General features: G+C 45.3%; 1 protein-coding gene across 1 annotated transcript in view; it reads left to right on the forward strand.

The window, feature by feature from the left end:
* The first annotated feature begins 1,616 nt into the window (after positions 1-1,616).
* The window catches only part of LOC103255277 (thromboxane-A synthase-like), a 91,291-nt gene continuing 68,764 nt past the window's right edge, over positions 1,617-24,143 (forward strand). The window contains exon 1 of the mRNA XM_008053245.1: positions 1,617-1,881. Within this exon, the coding sequence (XP_008051436.1) occupies positions 1,667-1,881 (215 nt within the window). The 5' untranslated portion in view covers positions 1,617-1,666. The remainder of the gene's footprint in view (positions 1,882-24,143) is intronic.

Raw genomic sequence — 24,143 nt, forward strand, 5'->3', positions numbered from 1 at the left:
GCTTTACCTCCTAGGCTTGTTTATGAGGATTAAATGGGTTGACACATTTGAGAGCTCTTAGAATATGAACTACTACTTAGTGACTTCGCTGCAAATGGTATTATTGTTATCCGTTATTATCATTGATATTTTCAGCTGAGCGTCCTTTCTGGTTTGACAGTTCCACTCAGATGTCTCCCGAGTCTCTCGGGTGTAACAGGACTAAATCAGAATTATTGATTTTCCTCAAATGCTTGCTTGTCCTCCATCTTCCTGCATCTCAGTGAATGGCACCCTATACACCTGCAGCTCAGATCAGGAGCCTGGGAGTCAGACATGGTCTCTTCTTCCTCTTTTACATCCAGCCCACCAGGAACTTCTGAGGAGCCTACCTCCCAGAATATACTTCAAGTCCATCTCCGCCTCCCGTGTCCCATCCCTCCCCTCACCCAAGAATCCTCATCTCTGGTTGAAGGCAGTCAATAGTCTTCTACGTGCTTTTTCTCTCACTCCTTTCCAGTGAATTCTGAACCTACAACCAGCACTATCTTTAGCAAGCATAAATGGGACCATCCTAAAACCCTGCAGTGGCACAGAAAGGGAAGCCCTGCATGCCACCATGGTTCTGCACAACCCGGCCTGATACCTGTTTTTCTTCCACCTTCCCCAGCTGGCCCTCTTGCTCCAGCACACTGGCCTCTTCAGAGTGCCTGCCACCATGTGGGTCCTGTTCTGCTGTAGGGCTTCATCCATCCAGCCTTTTTGTCCTGAAGGCTTGGCCTGTGTCTTTTCAGGGGGTGAACACCCTCCCCCAGTGTGTCTCCGCTTCAATATTTCCTCTCAGACAGACATCCTCTGCTGTATTGTCTCAGGGCCCATCCTACTTATCCTCATGGAAGCCCATCTTCATGGCCATCCCAGCATGTTCTTAGCTTGTGATGACTTCTGTATGCATGTCTGCCAATTGTCCTCTCTCCAAAGAAAATTCTCCAGAACTCAGTACTGACACTATTTATGAACTCAGCTTGGAGCCCGGCCGCATTCATGCTGGATTTCGGGGGGTGTCCCTCTCTGATATACCTTTTCCATCACTAAAGGTGTGACCACCCAGCACAAAATGAGCAAATCTCCTGTAGACAGATAAGCTCAGAACCAGAGCAAAGGACGCACCCATGAACCTACGGATATGCTTCAGACAGCTGAGACATCCTCCAACTCATGATGAGTGTACTGACTCAAGGTGAGATCTTTGGTTTGTTCCAAAGCTGGCTATGAGACTCAGGCACAGATGGACTTTGTGGCCATCATCAAAGTTGCCAGCATTTTTCATCAGGCTGATGTCTGGCCCCCAATCTTTTGGAGATACTCAGAGTCCCCTGGCTCTTCTCTTTACCTTATTACAAATTTTTTAAATTGCAGATACAGATATACATTTTGGAGGAGAATCTTCAAGGACTACTTGTGACAGCAGAAATTTCTGATTACAACCATTTTGTTTCCCAGCAAACATGGGGCCCGTCCGCTGATGCTTCCCAGGGAAGTTAACATAAATGTTTATTGACAGTGCAGTCATCAGCAATAAAGTTGCTGATTCATTGCCTTACACTGAAACCCTTTGTTTTGTCTCCTCTTCCTTCCTCTTTCTAAGGAGACACTGTGAGAAAGAGCACATTTTGGGACCCACTGGATGCGACACTTCCTTGGTTGCCTGGTCCTTCCTCCACCTGAAGATCAAGGTTCCTTTAAGGGTAGCAGGATCAGCCCCCCTTTTTCATCTGGACTACGACCACTGCCCTGGGGTCTCAGAGGAACAATGGATGTCCCAGGGTTTCTAAAATTGGAAGTGAATGGCCCCATGGTCACTGTGGCTCTGTCCGTGGTTCTCTTGGCCCTCCTGAAATGGTAAGTGCAGCCAGCCCTGGGACTGTGACTTCGGCAGCAATGTCAGCCCTGGAGCCTTGCTGGTGCCATGGTGGGGTACGTGGGAGTGTGTTTTTCTTCCTTTCTAATCTAGAGGGAGTTGAGTATTAACACAGTTTCAGAATTAAAAGCAAACAGCCAGGTTAATCTTTTGCTAAAATGCATAAGATTGAAGTGTCAGGAAAGGCTGGTGATTCAGTGACTGAGAACACCACACATAATTAAGTTTGAAAGAGATGGAAAAAGAAACAAATTGGAAAGGCATTAGGTTGGGGTGGAAGTATTTCCTCACACCCCGTCATATCTCCTCACCTCATTTTTCTAAAATTCTCTGTCTTTGTTGGATTTACAGTGAACTCAGCCTCTTGGTTCATATTACATTCAAAGCAAAACAAGACTAGGAGCTGTGCGCCACTTTACGGGAAGTCATTGACAGAGATTTCTGCAGGCTTAAGGACAAAGTGGTAGATCTAATTTCTTAATGTTCCAATGTCTTTTAGAAGGGAATGGATTCCAGGGGATGTGGTACATGCAGCTCCCACAAATTTTGGGACCCTGAAATAATCTCAAACTTGAACTCCAAGTTGTTCCCTGTGGTTTTGTTGATCTGACAGCAGATTTTCTTGGGCCTGACTCTGGTGTCTGCAGACCGATGGCCTCACAATATACTATGTTGATGCATTTTCACCCTGTTAGTTGGACTTGTTAGAGGTACCCACTCAATCAAAAGCACCTGGATTTAGAGGGCTCTGGCTTTTGAGGGGAAAGTAGAAAAAAAAATGGAGAACTCGAGCTTGAACAGAATTTTAATTTATGTTTTTGGTGATAATAAAGCCTCCTCTAGATTAATAACTGGGAAAGCACTTTGAAAAGCATCAAGCATTATGCAAATGTGAGGTATTATTCTTTTGGAATTTGCATAGCTGAAAGTGGAATTCACGTTTGATGTTCTATGATGATGAAATTACTTCTTGGAAATTGGCTCTGAAACCCAGACTCAGTCCCAGTGCTGTTTTGCTTTTTAACTGGTTGAATTATTTTTTTGGACTTTTCTATCTAAGTGTAGCTTATCTTGTATCAAAACTAGCCACATGCAAAACCAAGAGCAAATGGTAGCCCCCCGCAATCCATCTCGGTGTGTTTCTTTGCTCAGGGACGCCCAGCCAAAAAAGAAGAGGAAAATAAGTCTTTAGTGGTTGACGTTGATTTTTAATTTCTTATGAATATGCTTATGAATATTAATCTCATCAGCAGCTTTGCTATGACTGTGGTTCTCAATGGTACACTTTTCCACACTTTGTTCACATCTTTGTTGTGCCTGAGCTCCCAGCTCAGTACCTGACATATAGTATGAGCTCAATGAATGCTTGATGAATGAATGAAGGAACACTGCCCCATTTAGCAAGGCAGCTGAATGTTTGCCATCTCTTCTCCGGGCCATGTTAATAACCTGGTTCAGAGATGCAGAGATTAAGATAAGTGCACAAAGCAGATGTGGTGAAGAGGAAGTGAGAGCTGACTTCCCTTTGTTGTAACAAAAATATGTATTGATCTGTTCATGGATGCCCTGACCGGTGGGCGGCTCTGGTACGAGGTCAGGGAGTAGGAGGTCTGGATCTGGTGCCCAAGGCAGGGGAGACATGGGAGTTCTGGGCTTGAGCCAAATGTCTGAAGAGAATAATGCTGGAGGGGCAGAGGCAGCAGGAGAGAGCAGCCACGGTCATGGCTTTGATGGTCTGGGGTCCACCCCTTGACCTGGCACAGAGGAAACCACCCTTGGACTCTCGACCCTCCTCTTCCAGGAGACACTCTAGGCAGCCACCAAGCTGCCACCAGCTTGAATGAGGCCAGGCCTCACTCCTGCTTCATTTTCTTGAGAGAGTACAGGTGGGAGAGAGGGGTGCTTTTACTCCCGTGAGAGAATTCACGGGCAAGGAAAGCAGGAGGTGTCGAGATACTATAGGAGACATGGGCGGTAGTGTTCTGAGCATCTCAACACATCAGTCCTCTGTTTAGCCTCCTCTCGCCATTGGGCGGGGAGATTGCAGTGGAGAGCCTAAACTCTGAGAAGGTAACATTTTGAGGGATCCCAAGTTTGCTTCTTGTCCCCTCAACCAGCCTGTGAGTCCATTAAGGTCAGAAGCAAGGTCTCATATCTCTCTGCAATTCCAGAAACTTCCGTTCATGGCATAGCCGCTATCCTAGCATGTGGTTGGAGGGGTCCACATCCATCAATTCTGCACCAGGACTCACACTGGCCACTGGCTCCTGTTCCTTCAGGGTTGCACTGTCCCCTCCCCATATCCTGGGCTAGGGTCATCTTGAGCAGTTCTGTGAATGGCTTTGTGGCTGTACACAGTTGGCCATGCCTCTGCCCTGGCTGGTCTCCATGTTTGGAATGCCCTTCCTCCTCTTTCCTGCAAAACCAAGTTCAGGGCGTTTCCTCAGGGCAGCATTTCTTGTTGCCAGAGACACTTGTAAGCCCCTCTCAGCTCTTTTAGAGTTGGCACCTCAGAAATGTCGACCACGCTAATTCCAGTCCCTAACCTCTGCCAGGTGCTTTCTTCTTCCCATTCTTCTCTTGGCCTTCCCATTCCATACAAATCCTGAAAGCCTGTTGTGTTTTCAGTGTGTGTCAACTTGCTGTCCACTTTTTTGAATTGCTGCAGATGCTCTGTGCCCTCTCACCTTGCCGAGCAGAAACCGTGGCATGCACTTAATAAACACTTCTTAATTATTGAGTGTATACATCAATTGGGAAAGAAGAAGACACAAAAGTTTATTTCATTTAAAGAGACATTTTAACAACACAAAGGGTACCTGTCCCCAAACCAGGGGAAGTGAGGACCAGTTGGAGGCCTAAACTTCACCTGCACGAAGGCTACTTGTATAGCTAATCCTGTCTTGTACCCAACATCTCTATAATAAAATTTGAAAAAATAAAATAAAATAAAAAGAGACGATTTAAACTAGCTATAGTATTACTTTGATAGTTTTGTCCCTGCTGCATTTGACACCCTTTTCCAATGATTATCACTTAATTTTAACTGACTGGGATGTGACTGGACAACCAACCTGGGGCATCAGGGACCAGGGCTGCTCGCTGGGTTGGTGACAGAGCCAAGGATGTAAACTGTATTAACTAGAAGTATGTGAAGCAAATGCTGTGGCAATTAGTGCACAAGATAAAACATTTTAAAACTCATTTTTCTGTATAAAATGGTTTGAAATTCTTACTTCTAGAAGAGATTTGACATACAAGAAATAAGTTGTATGAGTCGAATGTTGCTTGAGGCCACCTTAAGTACTAGCATTTTTAATCTTTCAAGCAACACCTAAGAACTGGCAGCTGGATTCCTGTGGGGAGGATAAAGATTTCTTTATTCTTTAGGAGAGAGTATAAGGAAATAGCCCAAATGTTAATAGTGGCGTTCCCTCTGTGGTGGGATTATGGGTGATTTTTTTCCTTCTTTTAGTCTTTCTGCATCTTTCATATTTCTTTAATAAGTATTTAGAAAACAAAAGAGAAAGAAATTTTACTAAAAAAATGTGAAACTGTTTTTTCCAAAAAAAAAAACCAAAAAACAACAGCAACATGGGAAACTGCTCCTTTCTAGTGGTGAAGAGCAAGGCAGACTTGTGGCTTGTGCATGAAGGTTTTGGGACTGTGGGCTCACTGTTTCTACCAGTGGAGTGGAATATCCAGGAGGATTTGGAGTAAGGGGAGTGCATCTTGGCCTATGAGGCAGAGAGGAAGGTCTAAGCAGTTGCATGTGTGAACCCGGTGGAGTTGAACAGGGCTGTCTTGGAAAGGTGGCAGGGCTGGTAGTAACAAGCTGCTTTTAAGATTCAGGTACCAAAACTCAAGATACAGATCAACTCAACATTAAAAATAAAAATTCAGAGTGGGTTAGTGTTCTGATCAAGTCTCATTCTAAGACCAGTTCAAATTAAAATGTAACTGGTGACTATGAAGACTTAAGACTATCAGCCGGGCTCAGTGGCTCAGCCTGTAATCCCATCACTTTGGGAGGCTGAGGCGAGTGGATTGCCTGAGCCCATGTGTTCGAGACCCACCCAGGCAACTTGACAAGACCTCCTCTCTACAATAAAAAAAAAAAAAGCTAGGCATGGTGGCACACGCCTGTAGTTCTGGCTACTTGGAAGGCTGAGGCGGAAGGATCACCGGAGCCCAGCAGGTCGAGGCTGTGGTGGCTGGGAGCGTGCCACTGCACTCCAATCTGGGAGACAGAGTGAGAAAAAAAAAAAGACTTAAGACTATTACGGATTATTAACTCAAGTCCACCAATATCTCTGGAAATTTCTTTCTCAGAGAGCTTGCTTTACATGTGAGAGAACTGGATTCTAATTCTAGACCCACATCTACTTTCAGACTATGATTAAAAGGAACCATCGGGATAGAACATGGAAGCCAAGATGAGAAATCTTGAGCCTGTCAGAGCAAGGAGCATCCAGGTATTCCCTGGTCCAGTCAGAGGTATAGACAGCTCTAGAAAAGGTGTTCAGCCTTCCAGAATGTAGGTATTTGTAGATGGGAGATCAGATTTGCCATCACTTCCCAATTCTGTTCCTAAAAGTGTTTGGGAAATTAAGGCAGGCCCTTCTTGGAAATTTATAGCATATCAAAGGCCCCAAGAGGTGCTTAAGTAAAGAAACCTGTGTAATTTTCTTTAACCTAGTGTTTCCCAAGTTCTTTTGATGAGGTACTGCTGCATATGGCTTGAGTGGGAAGGGTAGTCAAGACCCTGGGACCCTCCCCTGAGAGGGCGGCTGGATGCACCAGTGACTGGGCAGTAGCACAACCTGGTGGAAGTGGAGGGACTGCGAGACAGGGGAATAAAATGCTCAGATGAGCCCATTGCCAGCTTGGAGGCTCCAGGGGTAGATGTCATGCTGACTTTCAGGCATTGAAGATATGGAGTCTAGAGCACAAACGTAGGACCAACGTGGAGAGCTGACTCCAGTCAACAACAAAGAAAATGAATAGCCACAGCTGTGCTACAAGGAAGCTCGGGACCTCGGGAGGTTGTGTGTCCCTCATCGTCCACTAGGGGTGCCACTAAAGCTCTTGCTGTGTGGTACGGGAAGTGGATGCAGAGGCTGCCAAGGGCCTTCCAGATCTGGACCCGATGACATCTCTGTTTGCCAGTGCCCATGTGTGGGCAGGTCTGTGCTGACTGTAGCTGTCACTCGGGAAAAGCAAGCCAGATGCCACACAAATGACCCATTGGCGGCTGCTTGTTCTTTTGCCCGGGCTCTCTAATCATTCTCAGCAACAGGTCCTAGGGCCGAGATGGTGTCCCAGGAGCCTGGAAATATGGAAGCAGCTTTCAGGGTCTTCACTGTAGCTTTGTGCATTATTCCTGTGCTCCCCTTCCTGCCCCAGTCCTTTGGCCTTTCTCGGTCACCAGTAAGTCAGACTTGACTTTGGGAAGCAGAAGTGTCTTGGACTGAGTCTTGAAACGCAGGGAAGACTTGACTTGGCAGAGGAGAGAAGGGAGAAGATTTCAGGTAGGGAAGTATCATCACAGGCAAAGACAACATGAGAGTTGGTAGCATTGGGCAGAACAAAACATTAAGAGTGTGAATAATGGACACAGCTTAGAAATACTTTCTAAAGGCCGTAGATAATTTCCAGCGCCTCTGAGCATTCAAAGCAGGATGCGTGCTGTTTCCTTTTTTTGATTTCTTTTTTTTTTTTTTTGTATTTTTGTCTAGGATATGATGGGTACTTCGATTTAATAACTCAGTGATGAGCTTGGAGATAAAATTGAACCTGCTTATGAAAACTAGGTCTGTGCTTCCTCGAGGACCATTTCTGTGTAATATTGTTTTTTGGGTTTTTTTTTCTCTTTTAAATAGTTATACACAATATCCCTATCCTTCTCCTCACTTTATTGATTTTCCAGAACGAGAGTACGAGGTGTGACTATAAAGCAACGTGACTGATTATTTTAGCATACACACCAGAACTCATACAGCCAAATGAATTTTATGACCTTCAAAGGCATTTTCCTGATAGGCTGAACGCTTATGCCGATATGCCACTATCAGAAAACACATTCTTAGCACTTTTCTGTGGGAAGGGTGCTTTGTGCCTAGCTGCAGTCTTTTGAAAACCCTCAAGGCAAGAAATCTTTGTTGAGAATGGATTGATTTTTTTAAAACTAGCCCACATTTTGGCAAATAGGTGATTAAACTGGGTGATGTTATTTGCGATCCAAAACAAAATGTGATTATAAAACAATAAGGTGTGCAGTTGTTGACTCAAGAGGTGTACGAACCAGTTCTGGAAGCCTGGGAATTCTGTCAAAAGGTCACACTCATTGGTGAGGGGAGTTGAGTTTTGTTTTCAAAGAAAACAATTGGCAATAGTTCTAATACTTATGATCATTCCTTCTCTTATCTAGTAAGGAATTGAGGCTTCTGGTAGCATCTATTTTGGGGGTAGAGATGAAAAAAGAATCTTGTTGGTTGAATAAACAAAGCAAACCATCAGATTTATGTCTGTGCGTCACTGAGCTGCTTGAGTACATGCTCAGTGCTGCTTTTCCTGAGAGGAAATGACTCTCCCAGAAATAAAGCTAATGAGTGAGGCCTCCCTCTACCCCCAAATGCCATAATACCAGCAAACATAATAGGCTCTTATTTGCCATTCAGGGTAAGTGCCCCAACTTCAGAAACCTCAGTAACCTTATAAAGACTTGCTTCTGCTGACAGGAGTGATGTCCATCTGGACACAGGGATGAGACTTTGGGGAGAAAGGGATGAGGGCAGATGCTCACACCACTGTTGATTGGCACTTCTATTATTAAGAGCCACCTTGTTCCTGATGTACCAGAAATGGATGATACTGTACAACTGCCAGGTGGATGGGGTAGGGAAGGGGTGTGGGCTGATGGGAGGTTCCCCTGGAGCCCTAGGCTCTCTCCATTGCCTTCAGCCTCAGTGCAGAGTCTGGTGCTGGGCATACCCCGGAGCCTTCCAAAGCCTGGGCATGCCCCCAGAGCCTTCCAAAGCCTTGCCCTGGGCCTTCCAAAGGTTTGCTCTTAGGTTTCTCCTCAGCAGACAGCCAACTCCTGAACACAGTCTTAGAAACAGGTCAGACCTCTTTTCTTCCCCTCAAAGGTATCTAGAAAAATGGTGTCAGAGATGATCTGAAAACAAAGCCAACCTCTACAAATAGTCCCCAAAGCCTTGTTTCCCCAGCCCTGAACATAGACTCCTTGGGAGAGCCAGCACCATGTCCCAAACCAGCAGTGCACTCTGATGAGAGAGGCATTCTCAACCCTCGCATGCACTTCCCTCCCTGCTGCCTGAATATCCTCCCCTCTGTTTAACTCAATCCTACCCATCCTCCAAAATCTTGTCCAAATGTCAGTCTTCCATGAAGGTCTTCTCTGCTAGGCCAGCCCTCAGTGAGCCTGCCCCCCCGTGGACACTCTTCCTCTCTCTACAGCTATTTCTCTTGGCTACCTTATTTTACTGCTTATGCATGTGTCCTATCTTCCTGACCTGACCGTAAGCTCCTGAGGGCAAGGCCTGAATCTTAAACCAGTTAGGGCCTTGAATACAGTAGCTGCTCAATAAATGTTAATGATCATGATTATGCCTCCAGCAACAAAGACAGCAGCACTGTTTCAGAATGATTACAATTATAACGTGTGGGTGTACACACGTGAACTTGCGCAGGGGAGGTAGGCTTAATCTCCTTGTGATTCGCACACTTGTGGCAGCGGGGTCCCAGTTCCTGGCAGAATGACTTATTGAAGGGGCAAATGAATCTTAGTTCATGCACCCATCGAATGCAGAAGGTTTTCTAGGCTATGAGCTGGTTTTATCTCATTGGTGTGCTGTGGACACGGTTCCCATGAATTCAGATGGATAAAGGAATTGTCACATTAGAAATCGAAGGGCAAGAGGCACAAGAAGGAGATGTCGTGGAATGCCGGACACAGCCGTTGAGCACATGCGGCACATAAGGGTGTGTGGAACACTCCGAGTCTGTGTTGGGGGATGGGAGGCATCAAAGAACAGACACGCCCTCTTTCACTGTCCTACCAAGCACAGACCCCTGCAGTTTAAAGCAATGGAATCTAAACTCTTCCCCAACATCCGCTGTTTACACGATTATCCGCACAGGTCCCATGTTCTTCGTCCCTGCAACAATGCATATTTAAATAATGATTGATTGACTTTCCCATTTTAATTATTCAAGGACAAGCTGATTAGGAAGCTCTGCCAGGGAGAATAGCTGATCAATGAGATAACCAGTATTTGTGTGCCAGGTTATAATTCCATTCTAAAGCAAAGAGACTTGACATTTTAGTTAGTCTGCACCACCATCAGATTGTCAATAGTGTACAATTTACATTAGGGTGTTTGAAATGTTGAAAATATCTCATGTACCCTCCTCCCATCTTACAAATCAACCGGTATCTGGGAACCTTAGGCTGTGACACACTGAAAAGGGAGTGTAGCCAGTTGTACTTGTGAAGATTTTAACTCTTTCTGTGCACATAGACCAAAATTGGTAGCACTATCTAATGATCTAAGGAACTATAGAGGGAGGTAGTTGGGAGGTTCTCAGAAGTATGACCTTGTGGAAGCTTTACAGTTTAAGGACAGATACACTTTTTCCACTAGGTGACTTGGACAAGTCTCTCCCTCCTCGCTCATGTCCCCACTGGTAGGGGAGGGCCAGGACACCTGCCTCTCAGCACACAGCACACTTCCCTCCTAGCCACTCAGGCCAGCTATCTGGGAAGCCGCTCCTTTCTTCCCATCTCTCCACTCGACGTTTAACCGATGTTGTACAGTCTGGCTGGTCTTGTCTCTCAAGCGTTCCTTGAAATGTCCCTTCCTCCCTACCTGCTCTCTGACTGCTGTAGTTGAGGATTTCAAGAGCATTCCTTGGTTGGACCTAGCCTCTCAGCTGACTTCCCTGCTTCCTGTCTCATGCATTTCAAATTTGTCCTGACACTGCAGCCAGAATAGCCCACCAGAAGCTCCTTGCTTCTCTGTGCAAGCCCTTCCCTGTTCCTCTCACCTAGGGAATCTGGTCTCCCTGCCTGGCTCACGAGGGCTGGTCTTGCCCTCTGGAGGTACAGCTCCCCTCACTTCCCATCTGGACTTTAGCTCTCTGTTCCTTCTGCGTACCTGGCTGTTCACCACAATCTCCTTCCCTCTGCTGGGATCTCTCCCCGCCCCCGCCCCCCGCCCTTCAGGTGAGAACTTCTCCAGGAAACTCCTCTGCTTCCCTTGGGCTCTTGCCCCACTGTACCTGATACCTTCTAGCTCATCATTTATCTTGCTCCCAAGGGCAGGATCAGCTCTGACTCAGCTTTAGCCTGAGTGCCTAGCTTTGTGCCTGGGCACTCAGTACATTTCTATCGGGTAACAGGCCCTTGATTTGTTGACACAAACCATGTTAGAAGAGATAATATAAAGGCTCTTGTGTGGCATGTGCTTGGCATATATAGACACCCAGTACATGATAGTTGTTCTTTGTCGCTATGAATTTCATCATAAAGAATTTCCAGTCATTTCTGGCTGCATACCACTGCAACCAGTCACTACTAACCCGCCCCCCCGCCCCCGTTATGCAATTTCATTGAATTGAACTGTGGATCTTAATGAAAGATTTGCCTGTATGATTCAGACTAGATTGGGCTGAGGGTTGAAGTTCATCTCTGTACTAAAGAGGAAAGGATTGTGAAATAAAGTCATCGTGCAAAGGTGAAGCTCAACCTGATTGGAAAACAAACCTCTCTCTAGCAGTTGAGTAGTTTGCTGGTTCATCTGTGCTGCTTTAAAGACACTGCAAACATGTCTGTCTTGGCTGCCATGCCACTTTCTCTGGAATAGTCTAGGGCTTGGACTCTGGGACCAGATCTCCTGGGTTTAAATTCTGGCTAGCCTTGTGACAGTAAGCAAACCGTGTCAGGTCTCCATATGTAAAGAAGGGTTAATAATAGGACCCACATCATGGCTTGTTGAGAGGATTACATGGAAGAACATGAAGTAGGCTTGGAGCAGTGCATGACATAGCTAGTGTCAACACGTGTCATCTCTTAGTGCTATCTGATAACTGCAGCTCTATGTAAAACGATAAGTATGTAGATGTCAGGCAGACAGATCTTGATTCTCATCTTATTTGTTTACTTTTAAAACATTATTCTGACTTCTCACATGATCCCCAGGAATGCATTAGAGTCAAAGTGAGGGGAACTGTGCTTCAAACAAGTGGCTTCATTTTGACTAATGCTAGACTCAGTAGTAACTAAGTAGCTTTTAGCCTTGAACAAGGAAGATGAGGTTTTTAAAATGCTCACTGGATTTAGCAATGAAAGAGTGTTAGAGGATGTTGAAGATGATCACGGATGGTGTGGTGGGGACAAAAGCCAGAATGCAGCAGGCTTAGAAGTGATGGGGAAGGAAGGCAGTGGAGATGGAGAAGCCTGGGCTTTTCTTCCCAGAAGGTCAGAGACATCAGTTGCCTCTCTGAGCTTTATCACTTTCCATATGGTCAAGTGGGGATGGGCATCCTTTCCCTGTCTTCTTGGAAGAGAGTATGAATACTTTGTGAACAGTTAGGCTTACACCAACATATATTGCTGTTAGTCTATTGATGGCAATTGTTTACCTCTTAGTTGTAGGTGTTTAAAAATTAAAGAAAATCTATTTCCTGAAAAGTGCTCTATAAATCAAGCTTTAAACTCAATTTGCTCTCCAGAAACTTTTCACATTTTCCCATGACAAAATTTACATTTATCCTCTGATTTGAACAGTAAGAGCACAATTTTATTTTTCATTTGGTCTTCGTTTCATTGGTTGACACTTGCCTTGTCTTTGGGTTTGAGAACTTGAAATGTAAATGATACATAGCAAGTTAGTAAATAAATCCTGCTAAGCCTCACTCTACTCTCTCTAACAGACCAAAAACTTTATTTCCTGCTCTTTCTGGTCCAAGCCCTTATCCTCATCATCTCTAATGATGTCACTGCAAATGTTGCTTTGCAGATTCAATTCTCTCCCATTATAAAATAGACAAGTCAGCCAACCAACCAACCAACCAACCAGCTAACCTACCAACTAACCACCTCTTCTTTGACTGTATGTTCCACGCCAGTCACCAATCCACTCATCTTTCTCTTCTCAGTCAAGTGGCTTGAAAGAAAGTGGCATGCTTTCTTACTTTCTCACCTCTCATTTACTCTTCGGTCCTGCAATGGGGCTTCTGCTACCTTCTCCACTGAAACAATTCTCTCCAAGGCTACCAGGAAGTCTGCAGTTTCTAAATTGAATTGACATTTTCCAATCCTTCTCTTTCTTTAATGTTTTGCAATATTTGACTCTGTTATTGTTGGGTCTATGCCATAGCCGTCAGTTATGTAGGGGTAGGAAAAGTGTTGAGTGCTTATTGATTATAAACCAATGGCCCCATTTGCAGATGAGGATGTGAAGTCCAAAGAAGTTAAGTGAATGGGTGTGTATTAGTCAATGATTGCTGCAATAATGCTGTGTAACAAACTCCCATGAACTCATGACATTTGCCTTTTTTATGGTCTGTGGGTTGGCTGGGCTAGCTCTGTTCTAGACTGGGGTGGGATTTAGATTTGCTCCACATTTGTAATGGGGCCAAGGCTGAAGAGGATACTGGGGGGAAGCTCTACTTCTGATAGATCATAGGAATGCAAGAAGTGCAAGAGGAAGCTTCAATGTCCAATTGGCTAAGCAAGCCACACACCCAAGCCTACCATTAATGGGGTAAGGAAGGAGACTCTACCCACTGTAGTGTGAAGTACTTCAAAGTCAAGGAACAAAGGGCGTTGATGCAGAATTTTGATTCCGGTAAGACACAAAGAATCAGGAGCCATGATTCAAAGTACCACGTAGCCCATGATCACACACCTGGATTCTGATTTTTGGCAAAACAGAAAGAGGCCATGAGTGGCAAGACAAAATAAAACCATAGCAAAAAATAAAAATAAGTAAACCAAAAAAATCTCATGCTAATGGGCTTTTGAATTTTTATTGTAAATGAAAACAATAAATCTCTGTGGCAAAACACAACCTTTAGAAGAGAATTTGCCAGTGGAGACACTGATGTGGCAGGTCATGGCATGTCTTGGTTATGGAGGGAGGACCTAGCACCAACAGGGCTAAAAAGGATCCAGAGCTTGGAGTAGAGAGGCTCGGGTCATACCTGAGCTGAGCTTGAGGACACACCTTGGAATTTCTTTTTTTGGGGGGGAGGGAGGTTGGGGAGGCAAACTGCTTTATTGAGCGGTGAGGACAAGGGGAGGAAGAGGCAGGGGATGGGGGCAAAGGCCTGGCAGACCTCCTGCACTCTGCCACCACTGAAACCATACCTTGGAAATTCTAGCCAAATAAGCGATGGAGGTTAGATGATGATGGGGCTAGGGCATACTCCAGGAAGGGCAAATAATTGATTCAGGGATTGGATGGGCAGGGGCCCTAGCACTTCAACTACAGCCTGGAAAAGTGGAACTTAGAGAAGGCATGGTTGAAAGCCAGAGACCAAAGGAAACCTGAACACAGAAAACATGACTTGTTCACCATGTCCTGAAATACAACAACCAGGGGATACACTTGTAGATTGTGAACTGGATTGCTTAAGACAAATTCATTGTTCTATGCTGGGCAGTAAATTTGTGGATGTTGTTATGCCAAGGAAAGGCTATAGCTAAAATCATAAATAGTTCCAGAATTGTTTTAAATATTCTCATGGGTGTTAGATACCTTCTGGGTTATTAAGGAAAACATATGTTTCTCTCTTGCCCTTCCAGAAACTACCTCTTGGTGCTGGCTACCAGTAGGTGACTGTCAGGAAGGGCATATCTCAGTATAACAAGGCCTGCTACACATGGAGAATTGGGTTTTCAAAGATAGAAAGAGAACCTTGGCTCACTTCTGTGTCCTCCTTGTCATCATGCTTGTGTCCTCTCCTCTTGGAAGTTGCTGGAGTACCTGAATAGAGACTAGGAGCTCTTGCAATCCAGAACCAGTCATCAAATTTCATTTCCTTTTTTTCCTATATAAAGGCTGTGCTGACGAAAACATAGCTTAGGTATTATTATAATAACAACAAACAGCAAAAATAAAACAGAAAGACAAAGCACAACATTCAAAGTGAGTCAGGAAAAAGAAAGGTTTTGAATTAGTGTCTTCTTTTATTGGGGTCAGTTTCATTCCAACTCATGTCCTCTCTGTCTCTAGAGTGGTGAGGAAGACTCCTCCCCACCCAAACACACATGTGGGTTACTCTCTTCTGGTCTTTTCCAGGGGCTGCTGCTGGTTCTATTGGTCTTTTGTACTGGGTTGAATAGTGTCCCTCGGAAATTCACATCCACCAGAATCTCAAAATGTGACCTTATTTGGAAATAAGGTCTTTGCGAATGTAATCGAGTTAAGATGAGGTCAAACTGGATTAGGGTGGTCCCTAAAACAATGACTGGTGTCCTTATAAGAAGAGAGAAACTTGGACACTGAGATACACAGCAGGAAGACAATATGAAGATAAAAGGGAAGCCCCAAAACCCCAGAATTTATTTATAAAGATGTGTATATTTATTCTTACATGTTTAAACTTCAGTCACCTTCAAAGTGCTCTCCATTTGATGTAAAACACTTATCAAGAAACTTTTTCCACTGCTCAAAACAGTTTTTGAACTTATCAATTTTGCTGCCTTTTAGTGCTTCTGCTGTTTTTTGGTTCACCTATTCCACACTGGCAAAACGTTTCCCTTTGAGGACTTTTTCATCAGGGAAACGAACAAAAAATGTTGCTCAGGGTGAGATGGGGTGAATAGGGAGAATGGGGCATGGGGAGCATGCCGTTTTTGGTTAAAAACTGCTGAACACTGAGTGCTGTGTGGGCAGGTGTGCTAGAAAAATCACCCATCATGAAATGGGCAAACGCATTGAAAGAATCGCCACACACACACAAAAAAAATCACTGAAACTGAACGCAGCCTCTTACAACTCTAGCTGGTACACTGATGTCAATGGGTTCCTAGAACACTTACCTAGCAGGGGAAGCCAGTACTACAAGAGACCTGCCCTCCAAAAGATAATTCCAGTTTTGGGGGCATCTCCCCTCATTTAGTTATGGGCTAGGTGCAGTGGCTCACACCTGTAATCCCAACACTTTGGGAGGCCAAGGTGGGAAGATCATTTGAGCCCAGGAGATCAAGACCAGCTTGAGCAACATAGTAAGTCTCTGTCTCTACTAAAAAAAAAAAAAAGAAAGGAAGGAAGAAAGGGAAAGAGGGAGGGAGGGAGGGAGGAAGGAAGGTAGGAAGAAAGGAAGAAAGAAAGAGAAAGAAAACAGGTGTAGTGGCACATGACTGTAGTCCCAGCTACTCAGGAGTCTGTGGGCAAGAACATGGCTTGAGCTCAGCGGGTGGAGGCTGCAGTGAGGCAAGATCACACCACTCTAGCCTGGATGACAGAGTAAGACCCTGTCTCTCCAAAAAAAAAGATACAGTCATACTAGGGAGAACACTGCCTGATGACAGAGGCAGAGACTAGAGTGATGCATCTACTGGGTGTACAAGCTAGGGAAAACCAAGGATTGCCAGCAACTCCGGAAGCAAGACAGAGGCAAGGCAGGATGCTCCCTTGGCATCTTCAGAGGGAGCACTGTCCTGTTGACACCTGATTTCAGACTTCTGGCCTCCAGAATTGGGAGAGGATGCATTTCTGTTGTGGAAGCCACCCAGTCTGTGGTAACTTGTGAGAATAACTCTAGGTAACTAGTCCAGTGTCCCTATCCTCAGTGGCCTTGCCAAGCCAGGATAGGTGAGTCAGAGGCCTGAATGGAGGCTCAGGCCCTTCAGTCAAACAAAACAGGAGGCCTGAGCTGTGGCCTGGCCACTGATCAGTGAACTAGTCTGTGGCCAGTCTCTAAGTCTTAGATTCCCTATCTGTATAGCAGATACAACAAGTATGTTGGTGAGATGGAAGGGTGCAAAGTGTTTTTGTAATTTCATTCTGTGGGTCCATCCAATGCCTCACCCATAGCAAGTGCTTAGTCAATGTTACCTATCATTGACCATAGAGATTTCTGAAGTTTTAAAATGCATTTTTATCTACCCCAGTGTGAAGTTTCCCTCGTTTTACTTTTTTTTAAAACCAGTAAGAGCAAATTAGATCCTACCTACTCTCTCAGTGACATACAATGACATCTGGGATAGAGCCTGACACACAGTAGGCACCAAATACGTCTTTATGGAATAAAGAATGAAAAAACTACAACTTGTTTCACTAGCTTGTTTTAGAAGGAAACAACTCCCAGATGTTACTAAGCTTAGTAACCAGTTGAAAAACCTGAGGCAAAGTCTTGGAAGAAGGATGTAACGCCACTGGCTATATTCACACTGGAGTCCAGGTGATGTTGTGTCCTGCCTCCAAGAGGCCTCTTGTGATCCCTGCCCTGGTGTGCACACCGTTGCATGGTTCCCTCCACCCCCGCCCTGTGGTAGCAGGGTCAGTCAGTGTGACCTACGAAATACAGCAGTGGTGACGCTGGATTACTCCCAAAGTGCGGTTGGTAAGGAAGGAGACTTCTAGCTCGGGCTTGCTCTTTCTTGGGTTGCTAGTTTTGGGGGTGCTCAGCGGCCATGCTCAGCAGTCCCACGGGAGACCCATGTGGTGAAACCAGCCACAGCTCCATGAACAAACGTGGACGCCATTCTCTAGCTTGACCATAACTTTCTGGAAGACCCTGAGCTCAAACCACACAGCTAATCTTGTCCCAGATTCCTGACCCTCAGAAACTGAGCGATAATAAATGTTTGCTGTTTTCAGTCACTTAGGTTTAGAGGCAATTTGTTACATAGCAGTAGATGACTAATACAGGCGATGAGCTAGGAATGACTGGGACAAGCCTGCACTAGGATCAGGGACTGTAATAATGGGAAGGATCACAGGTTCAGGGGCAGGCAAGAGGCCAAGCCCAGAAGGGTGGGCCATGGGTCAGGCATGTTCTATGGGTCTGAGCCTGTGGGTGTGGTCCAGAGCCTAGAGGGGTAAGAGCCAGAACCAACCACACTGATGAGCATCACACTGAGACTTGGTGCTCTTGGAGGGAGCTATTACCTTTTGACCTTGTTTTATACAATTTCCAGTTAGTTTCACAGTTGATTGTTGTAGCTGAGAGATGATCAAAGGCCAATGGCCAAATTTGCTAAGAATTAGGTCAAGACAAAGATCTGGGGATTACAATAACAAACACAATGCATTATACATATTTTTTGAAACACTCACAATATTCTTTTGTTACTTTAAGTTGCCCAAGCTCTTAAAGCTGTCTGCCAAGCTGAGAGGCAGAATTGGGTTTCCCAGGCCTTTTCCAGGCTACTGGGTAAGTCACAGAACAGTAGAAAGACGGAAATATGGGCTGGGTTTACGAGGACATAACCTCATATCCAATTGGCAAATATCTTTTGAATGCCTCCTTGGCTAGAAACAAAAACTTTTTTGAATCTTCCTTGCATCTACTAGAAGCCCCCAATGGCCAATGCAAAATGAGAGACAGTAGAGCCCGGTAGTGAAGAGCACAGACTTTAGAGTCAGACAACCTGGGTTCAAATCTCAACTCTACTATTTACTTGCTGTGTGATCTTGGGTCAGTAACTTAACATCTCCAAGTCTCAGTTTTCCCATCTGCAAAATGGAGATGATAATAACAGCATGCCTCACACAGAGTGTGGGCCGGAATAAATGAGTTCACCTGTGAGAAGCCCTTGGCAGGGTCCTAATCCACAGAAAACATTCTATAACTGTTCCCTTTTATTGCGCAGAACTCAATGGCAAGAGCAGCCCTGGCTGCCCTCTCTGGGCTCTAATTTAATTGTCTGTTGGGGTTCACCCGAGGCAGATGTCCCTCTTGCACAACAACTCTCAAGGGTTCTTTAAGGACTTCATCAAAACAAAGGATTAACTGCAGATGACTAAGCCCACACGATGGAGACAGAATCAGGTACAGTAAATAATGAACTTAGGCAGGATTATGTCCTACAAACAACATGCTGTGTTCTCCTGCTCAGAACTCTGTGAGTGGCCAAGAAAAATGTCTCCATGTGCCCAGGGCAGGCTGGGTGGGCTTCTGGAGGAGGGAGCCCTTGAGCAGAAAGCTGAAGAACAATCAGGACAGCCTGGTAGAGAAACAGGGTGGGGAGTGGGCTGGTGAGGGCAGCAGGCACCTGGGCCTGAAACTTAAGGAGGCCCTGGGTCTCAGGTCTGGTCACCATTTGCATGGCCCCAAAAGTGAGGGCCTCCTTAAATTTTGTGCCTCTCGCCTCATTTTAGTCCTGGCCATGGAGAAAAGCGGGCAAAAGTCCAGAAGGGTGTAGCTAGTAGAAATGTGGGAGTCATGCAAGTTTGCTGAGGTCTAAATGGGAGACAGAGAGGATTTACAGTGAAGGTAGGAGTCAGGTGGGGGCCATATCATCAAAAGCACTGGGTGTCAAATAAAGGAGATTAGTGCTTGGTCAGGAAGGAATAAGGAACCAACAAAAATTTCTGAGCAGGGCGTTGAAAGAGTCAGATGTGCATATTAGCAAGATTCTTCTGGCACTAGTGTAGAGGGCTGATTGGTGGGTGGGGGAGGCTGGGAGGCCAGTTCAGGACTCTACTGAAGAGATCATGCCCAAGGGAAAGACAACGATGGCCCCAAACAGGGCGGTGCCAGTCAGGAGTAAGGGTGAAGAATTCACTCAAGGGATGTTCTGATGGCAGAACTAACAGTACTTGGTGATTAGATTGCAGACAAGGATAAAGGAAAGAGTCAAAGATGGCACTAAGGGTTCCAGTTGCTGACCAATTTAGAAGCCGTGGAGTGTTATTAGACAAGATAGGAAGTATGTGGAAGGTAGTTATCTCAGCTTCCCCAAGTCCAAGGTAAACCCCAGTTTACAGTTTTCCTAGGATACACTCTCTGCAGGCTGGGATACATCTTACTCATTTGCCCTTTGAATACCATCCATGCCATTAACATAACTGAGCTGAATTAAGTGGCTTCCGTACATCCCCATCTTGCTCACTGACGTCCAAGTGACCTTGGGAGTGTTGCTAGGGTTTGAATATCTGTCTCCTCCAAAACTCATATTGAAACCTAATCCCTGACGTGGCAGTGTTGAAAGGTGAGGCCTTGGAGAGGTGACTGGACCATAAGGGCTCTGCAGAGTCCCCCATCAGTATGAAGGTCCTTACCGACGTGGCCCCTTCCACCTTCTCAGCTTTCGTAACTGTAAGAAACAGATTTCTTCTCTCTAGAAATGACTCAGTATTAGGTATTCCATTGTAAACTACAGAAAACAAGCTAAGACAGGTGTCAAAGTCCTTGTCAGGGTGGCCGTGCTGCAGAATCAGACCACCATGGCAACGTGTCCAACCTCCCATGCTGGACATGCAGGACTTCAAGTTCCAACTTGGCCAGCAGTCTTGACTTGGGGCCTGCAGTGTGACTGGATGCCAGGTGGGGGCTGGCCTGAGGCTCTGGGAGGTAAAGGTGGGGATGAGGTGGGGGTCAAGGAGAGTGAGGGGCTGACAGAAGGTTGGGGAGGCTTGAGCAGTTTTGGGAACTTGAGCAGGCTAGAAGGGCTTTTAAGCTGCAGTTAAGAGAGGTTGATTCAGCAGTGTTGGGGGGTGGGGGATGATCATTGTCCCAGGAGCCATGTCTGGGGCAGGGCCAAGTGCTAAGGCCACAGGGTAGCACCAGAAGCCTGACACTGGGACAAGCTTCCTCTGACCCAGACAGCAACACACAGACCCTGGGGTCAATGAAAGCCCTCAGCTCCTTTTGCATGCAAAGCTAGATCTCACCCTTGAAAAGTTTGGAAAGTACAGCTCTGCCTGCATTTCTTTCCATTTTCATAAAAATAAAGCAAATAAAAAAGCAAGTCTGAGATCTTTGAAACATTAATTAAAGGCACCACAGTTTCCTTATTTAACTGAGGGTTGCTTACCTCATTTGGGATTATTAGCAAAGCAAGAGTGCCTTTGTTGTGCTGGACAAAGTGATTAATTCAGACTCTAGGTGAGTTTTGGCTTTCTCAACATCTTTTGATGTGCTAAGATCCCCAATGAGGACAACATCATCAATTACTTAAGCAAGTCATTACCCTGAGAGCACAATTATCAGCGAGGCCCAGTCTACTAATTGGCAGACAGAGAGATAGAAACAAACTCCACTCTGGGGTTGTGGCTTACACCCTTACTTGTTCTAGGAGGAGCAAGAGTCTTTAAAATGTTTTGTGGCAATGCTCTTGCTGATCTGGGGTGACTGCATTATTTTCCCACCTCTGTAAAATGCAGCCTGGATAACGCGTGTCTCTAGAAACAAGAGCCTGCCTGTGACCCTGTTGGCTTGGTCTTCTCCAGGCAGGGCCACAGAACTTGGTGCTTCTCAAGAGCTGGATTCTCTTGGGCTTCTGTGGGAGGCTACATCTGGGCTTCCTGTCCCCTGACACATAAGGAATTCTAGGCCCAGATACAGGAGGCAGCTTTTTACATTTAAGATACATAAACATGTAAGCTTCTATTTAAATATATTTATACATTTAACTAGGCCATTACTCTTTTTTTCTCGTGCTCCTAGAAAAGAGTTTTATGCTGCACAGAGGAGCTCAGTCTAGTTCAAGTTCAGTCAAATAACCAATACCTAAACAAACAAAACCCACCCTAGATGCTGCTTCATAAGTGACAGCCACTTCGATGGTTACATGATGTCACTCAGTTGCTTTGTTCTATTTTTACAGCGGAAACCCAGGTTGCATGTGCATCAGCTTATGATACCACTGTCTGCTGGGCTGGGCAAAGCCCTCACCAGGACCCTGGGAGAGACCGGGCTGGAGTTTCTTGGGGTGGGGCAGACATTTTAAAGCACATCTGAGAAAGCAGTGCCCACTCCATGTAAAGGCGGTTTCCTGAGGCACCTCCTCCCACATGTGAACCCCTTGCTCTTCCTGTGGCCTTGAGGTGAGCCATCCCTCCAAGGCAGCTCCTCCACAGTGCCTTTCTACTGTGGCATTCTAACATGCTCTGACACGTTCCAACACGCTCTGACACACTCTGGCATGTTCTGACATACTCCCACATGCTCTGGCATGCTCTGGCACACTCTGACACATTCTGGCATGCTGCGACATGCTCTGGCACACTCTGACATGCTCTTGCACACTCTGATGTGCTCTGGCTAATTATGCCAGTTTTCATACCTCTGCTCCCAGGTTAATGATTTTCTGGGCATTGGTCTTCCTTAAAGGGCCCTGGTTTTTTTCAAACTAGCTTTAGGGGTAAATCAGAAGCATATGGGAAAATTACCACTTTTTTAAGGCTCAATAAATATCCAATAGTTGAGCAGAAGGATGATCAAATAAGAAGTGCATATTACTTGAAATATTTGAGGTACATCCTCTGACAGGTGATGCTTCTTGACTGCAAAGATTGTTATGTAAATGCTGAATTAACTATCATTAGCCATCGAATGTCTGTCTGATCCACTAGGTTTCTAGTATTTAAGTGCCGCAGGGCAAAGGCATGACAGTCATGGTTCCTGCAGTGTCCCAGCACACAACACCTAATACCCCACATTCAACACTCAGTACCCAGCACCGTGCTTTGCATGCAAGAGACGTGCACTGAGGACCTGTCACCCCGATGATTCTCTTCAGCTGTAACATGCTGATGAACTTTCACCCCAACGATGATAAAGGACTTTACTCTAGGACTTCACCCCCTCCTGAGGGTAAACACTGTCATAGTTTGTAATAAATACTGACCAGCTCTCTTTAGTGCTAGGAAACTAAATACAAGATGGTAAGATTAATTTGATCTAATTCTCCGTGTGTACTTTGAGAAAGGACAAGATGTCTTTCATTACTCTCTGGTCATGGTGCTAAGTCAGCAGTTGAACCAGAGCATCCTAGACAGACCACATTTCAACTGTGGTTTGCTTGGACTGTCCCTGAGAGTCATGTCTCCCTGGCCACAGCCCGTGGCCTGTGGATGGTGGGTGAGATCATTTCAGGAGGTACACAGACTTTTAAAATCTCTCATTATGAAGTGTTTATTTTTACCATTAATTTTTCACTTATACAGGTGGTCTTAGTTTTCCCTTATGGTCATGACATAAAGTTTTCTTTTAAGATAAAAGCATTCAAGTTTATGTAAAAAAAATTGGGAAGTAAGTAATGGTACAGGAGATTTGCAGATATGAAATAGTCACGTTCCAATTTAAAATTATAAAATTATACAAATAACTGAAGTTAGAACATTAAGGTCTTAATACTAATTGTGACTTATCAACTCAATTGACTTTCCTGCCCTGAAAAGTTAGGATACAAATGGAAAGTTAGTTAACTCTCTGCCCTACCATCACCATCAACCAGAAGCCTATTTTTTTAAGTTATAGTATTTTCTTCAAAATACTTATCTCTTGGCTGTTTATGTGACCGGGTTACCACAGCCCAGTCCAGTGCTGCCTGGGACAGAGGCTGATGCTGTGTGCGTCTGGGCTGGTATCCTCCCAGCCCCAGCAGCAGGCCTGTCCAGCTCTATCTAAGCAGAAAGCCCACGGCAGCTCACAGTGCCCTCCCCAGGCACTTCTCCCTCCCAGGCAAACTCCAAAATGAAATCAGGATATTTGGAATAACTTTACCACAATGCAAGCTGGCGTAGTAGTGGAATAATGGCCCCCAAAGATAGCCACGTCCTAGTCCCTAGAACTTGTGAAGGCCTCTTTATATGGCAAAAGGAATTTTAAAGACATGATTAAGTTAAAGTCGGTGAAAGAGGGAAAGTACTCTGGACTGTCTGGAGGGGTCCAAATGTAATCACAGGGGTTCTTACAAAAGGGACCCAAGTAGTCAGTCCAAAGAGGGCAGCATGATGGCTGGATGTGGAGGTTGGACTTTGGTGACTATAAGCAAAGAAGACAAGGAACAGATACCCTCCTGGAATCTCTAGAAGAAACCAGCCTTGTTGATACTCTGAATTTAGAACCGTGAGACTGATTTTGGACTTCTGGCCTTCAGAACTGTAAGATAATACATTGGTGTTGTTTTAAAACACTAAGTTTGAGCCGGGTTTGGTGGCTCAGCCTATAATCCCATGCTTTGGGAGGCTGAGGTGAGTGGATTGCCTGAGCCCGCGGGTTCGAGACCCGCCTGGGCAACTTGACAAGACCTCATCTC

The sequence above is a fragment of the Carlito syrichta genome, unplaced genomic scaffold (assembly GCF_000164805.1).
Source record: "Carlito syrichta isolate Samal-C Ts95f unplaced genomic scaffold, Tarsius_syrichta-2.0.1 Scaffold287984, whole genome shotgun sequence".
Classification (NCBI taxonomy): domain Eukaryota; kingdom Metazoa; phylum Chordata; class Mammalia; order Primates; family Tarsiidae; genus Carlito; species Carlito syrichta.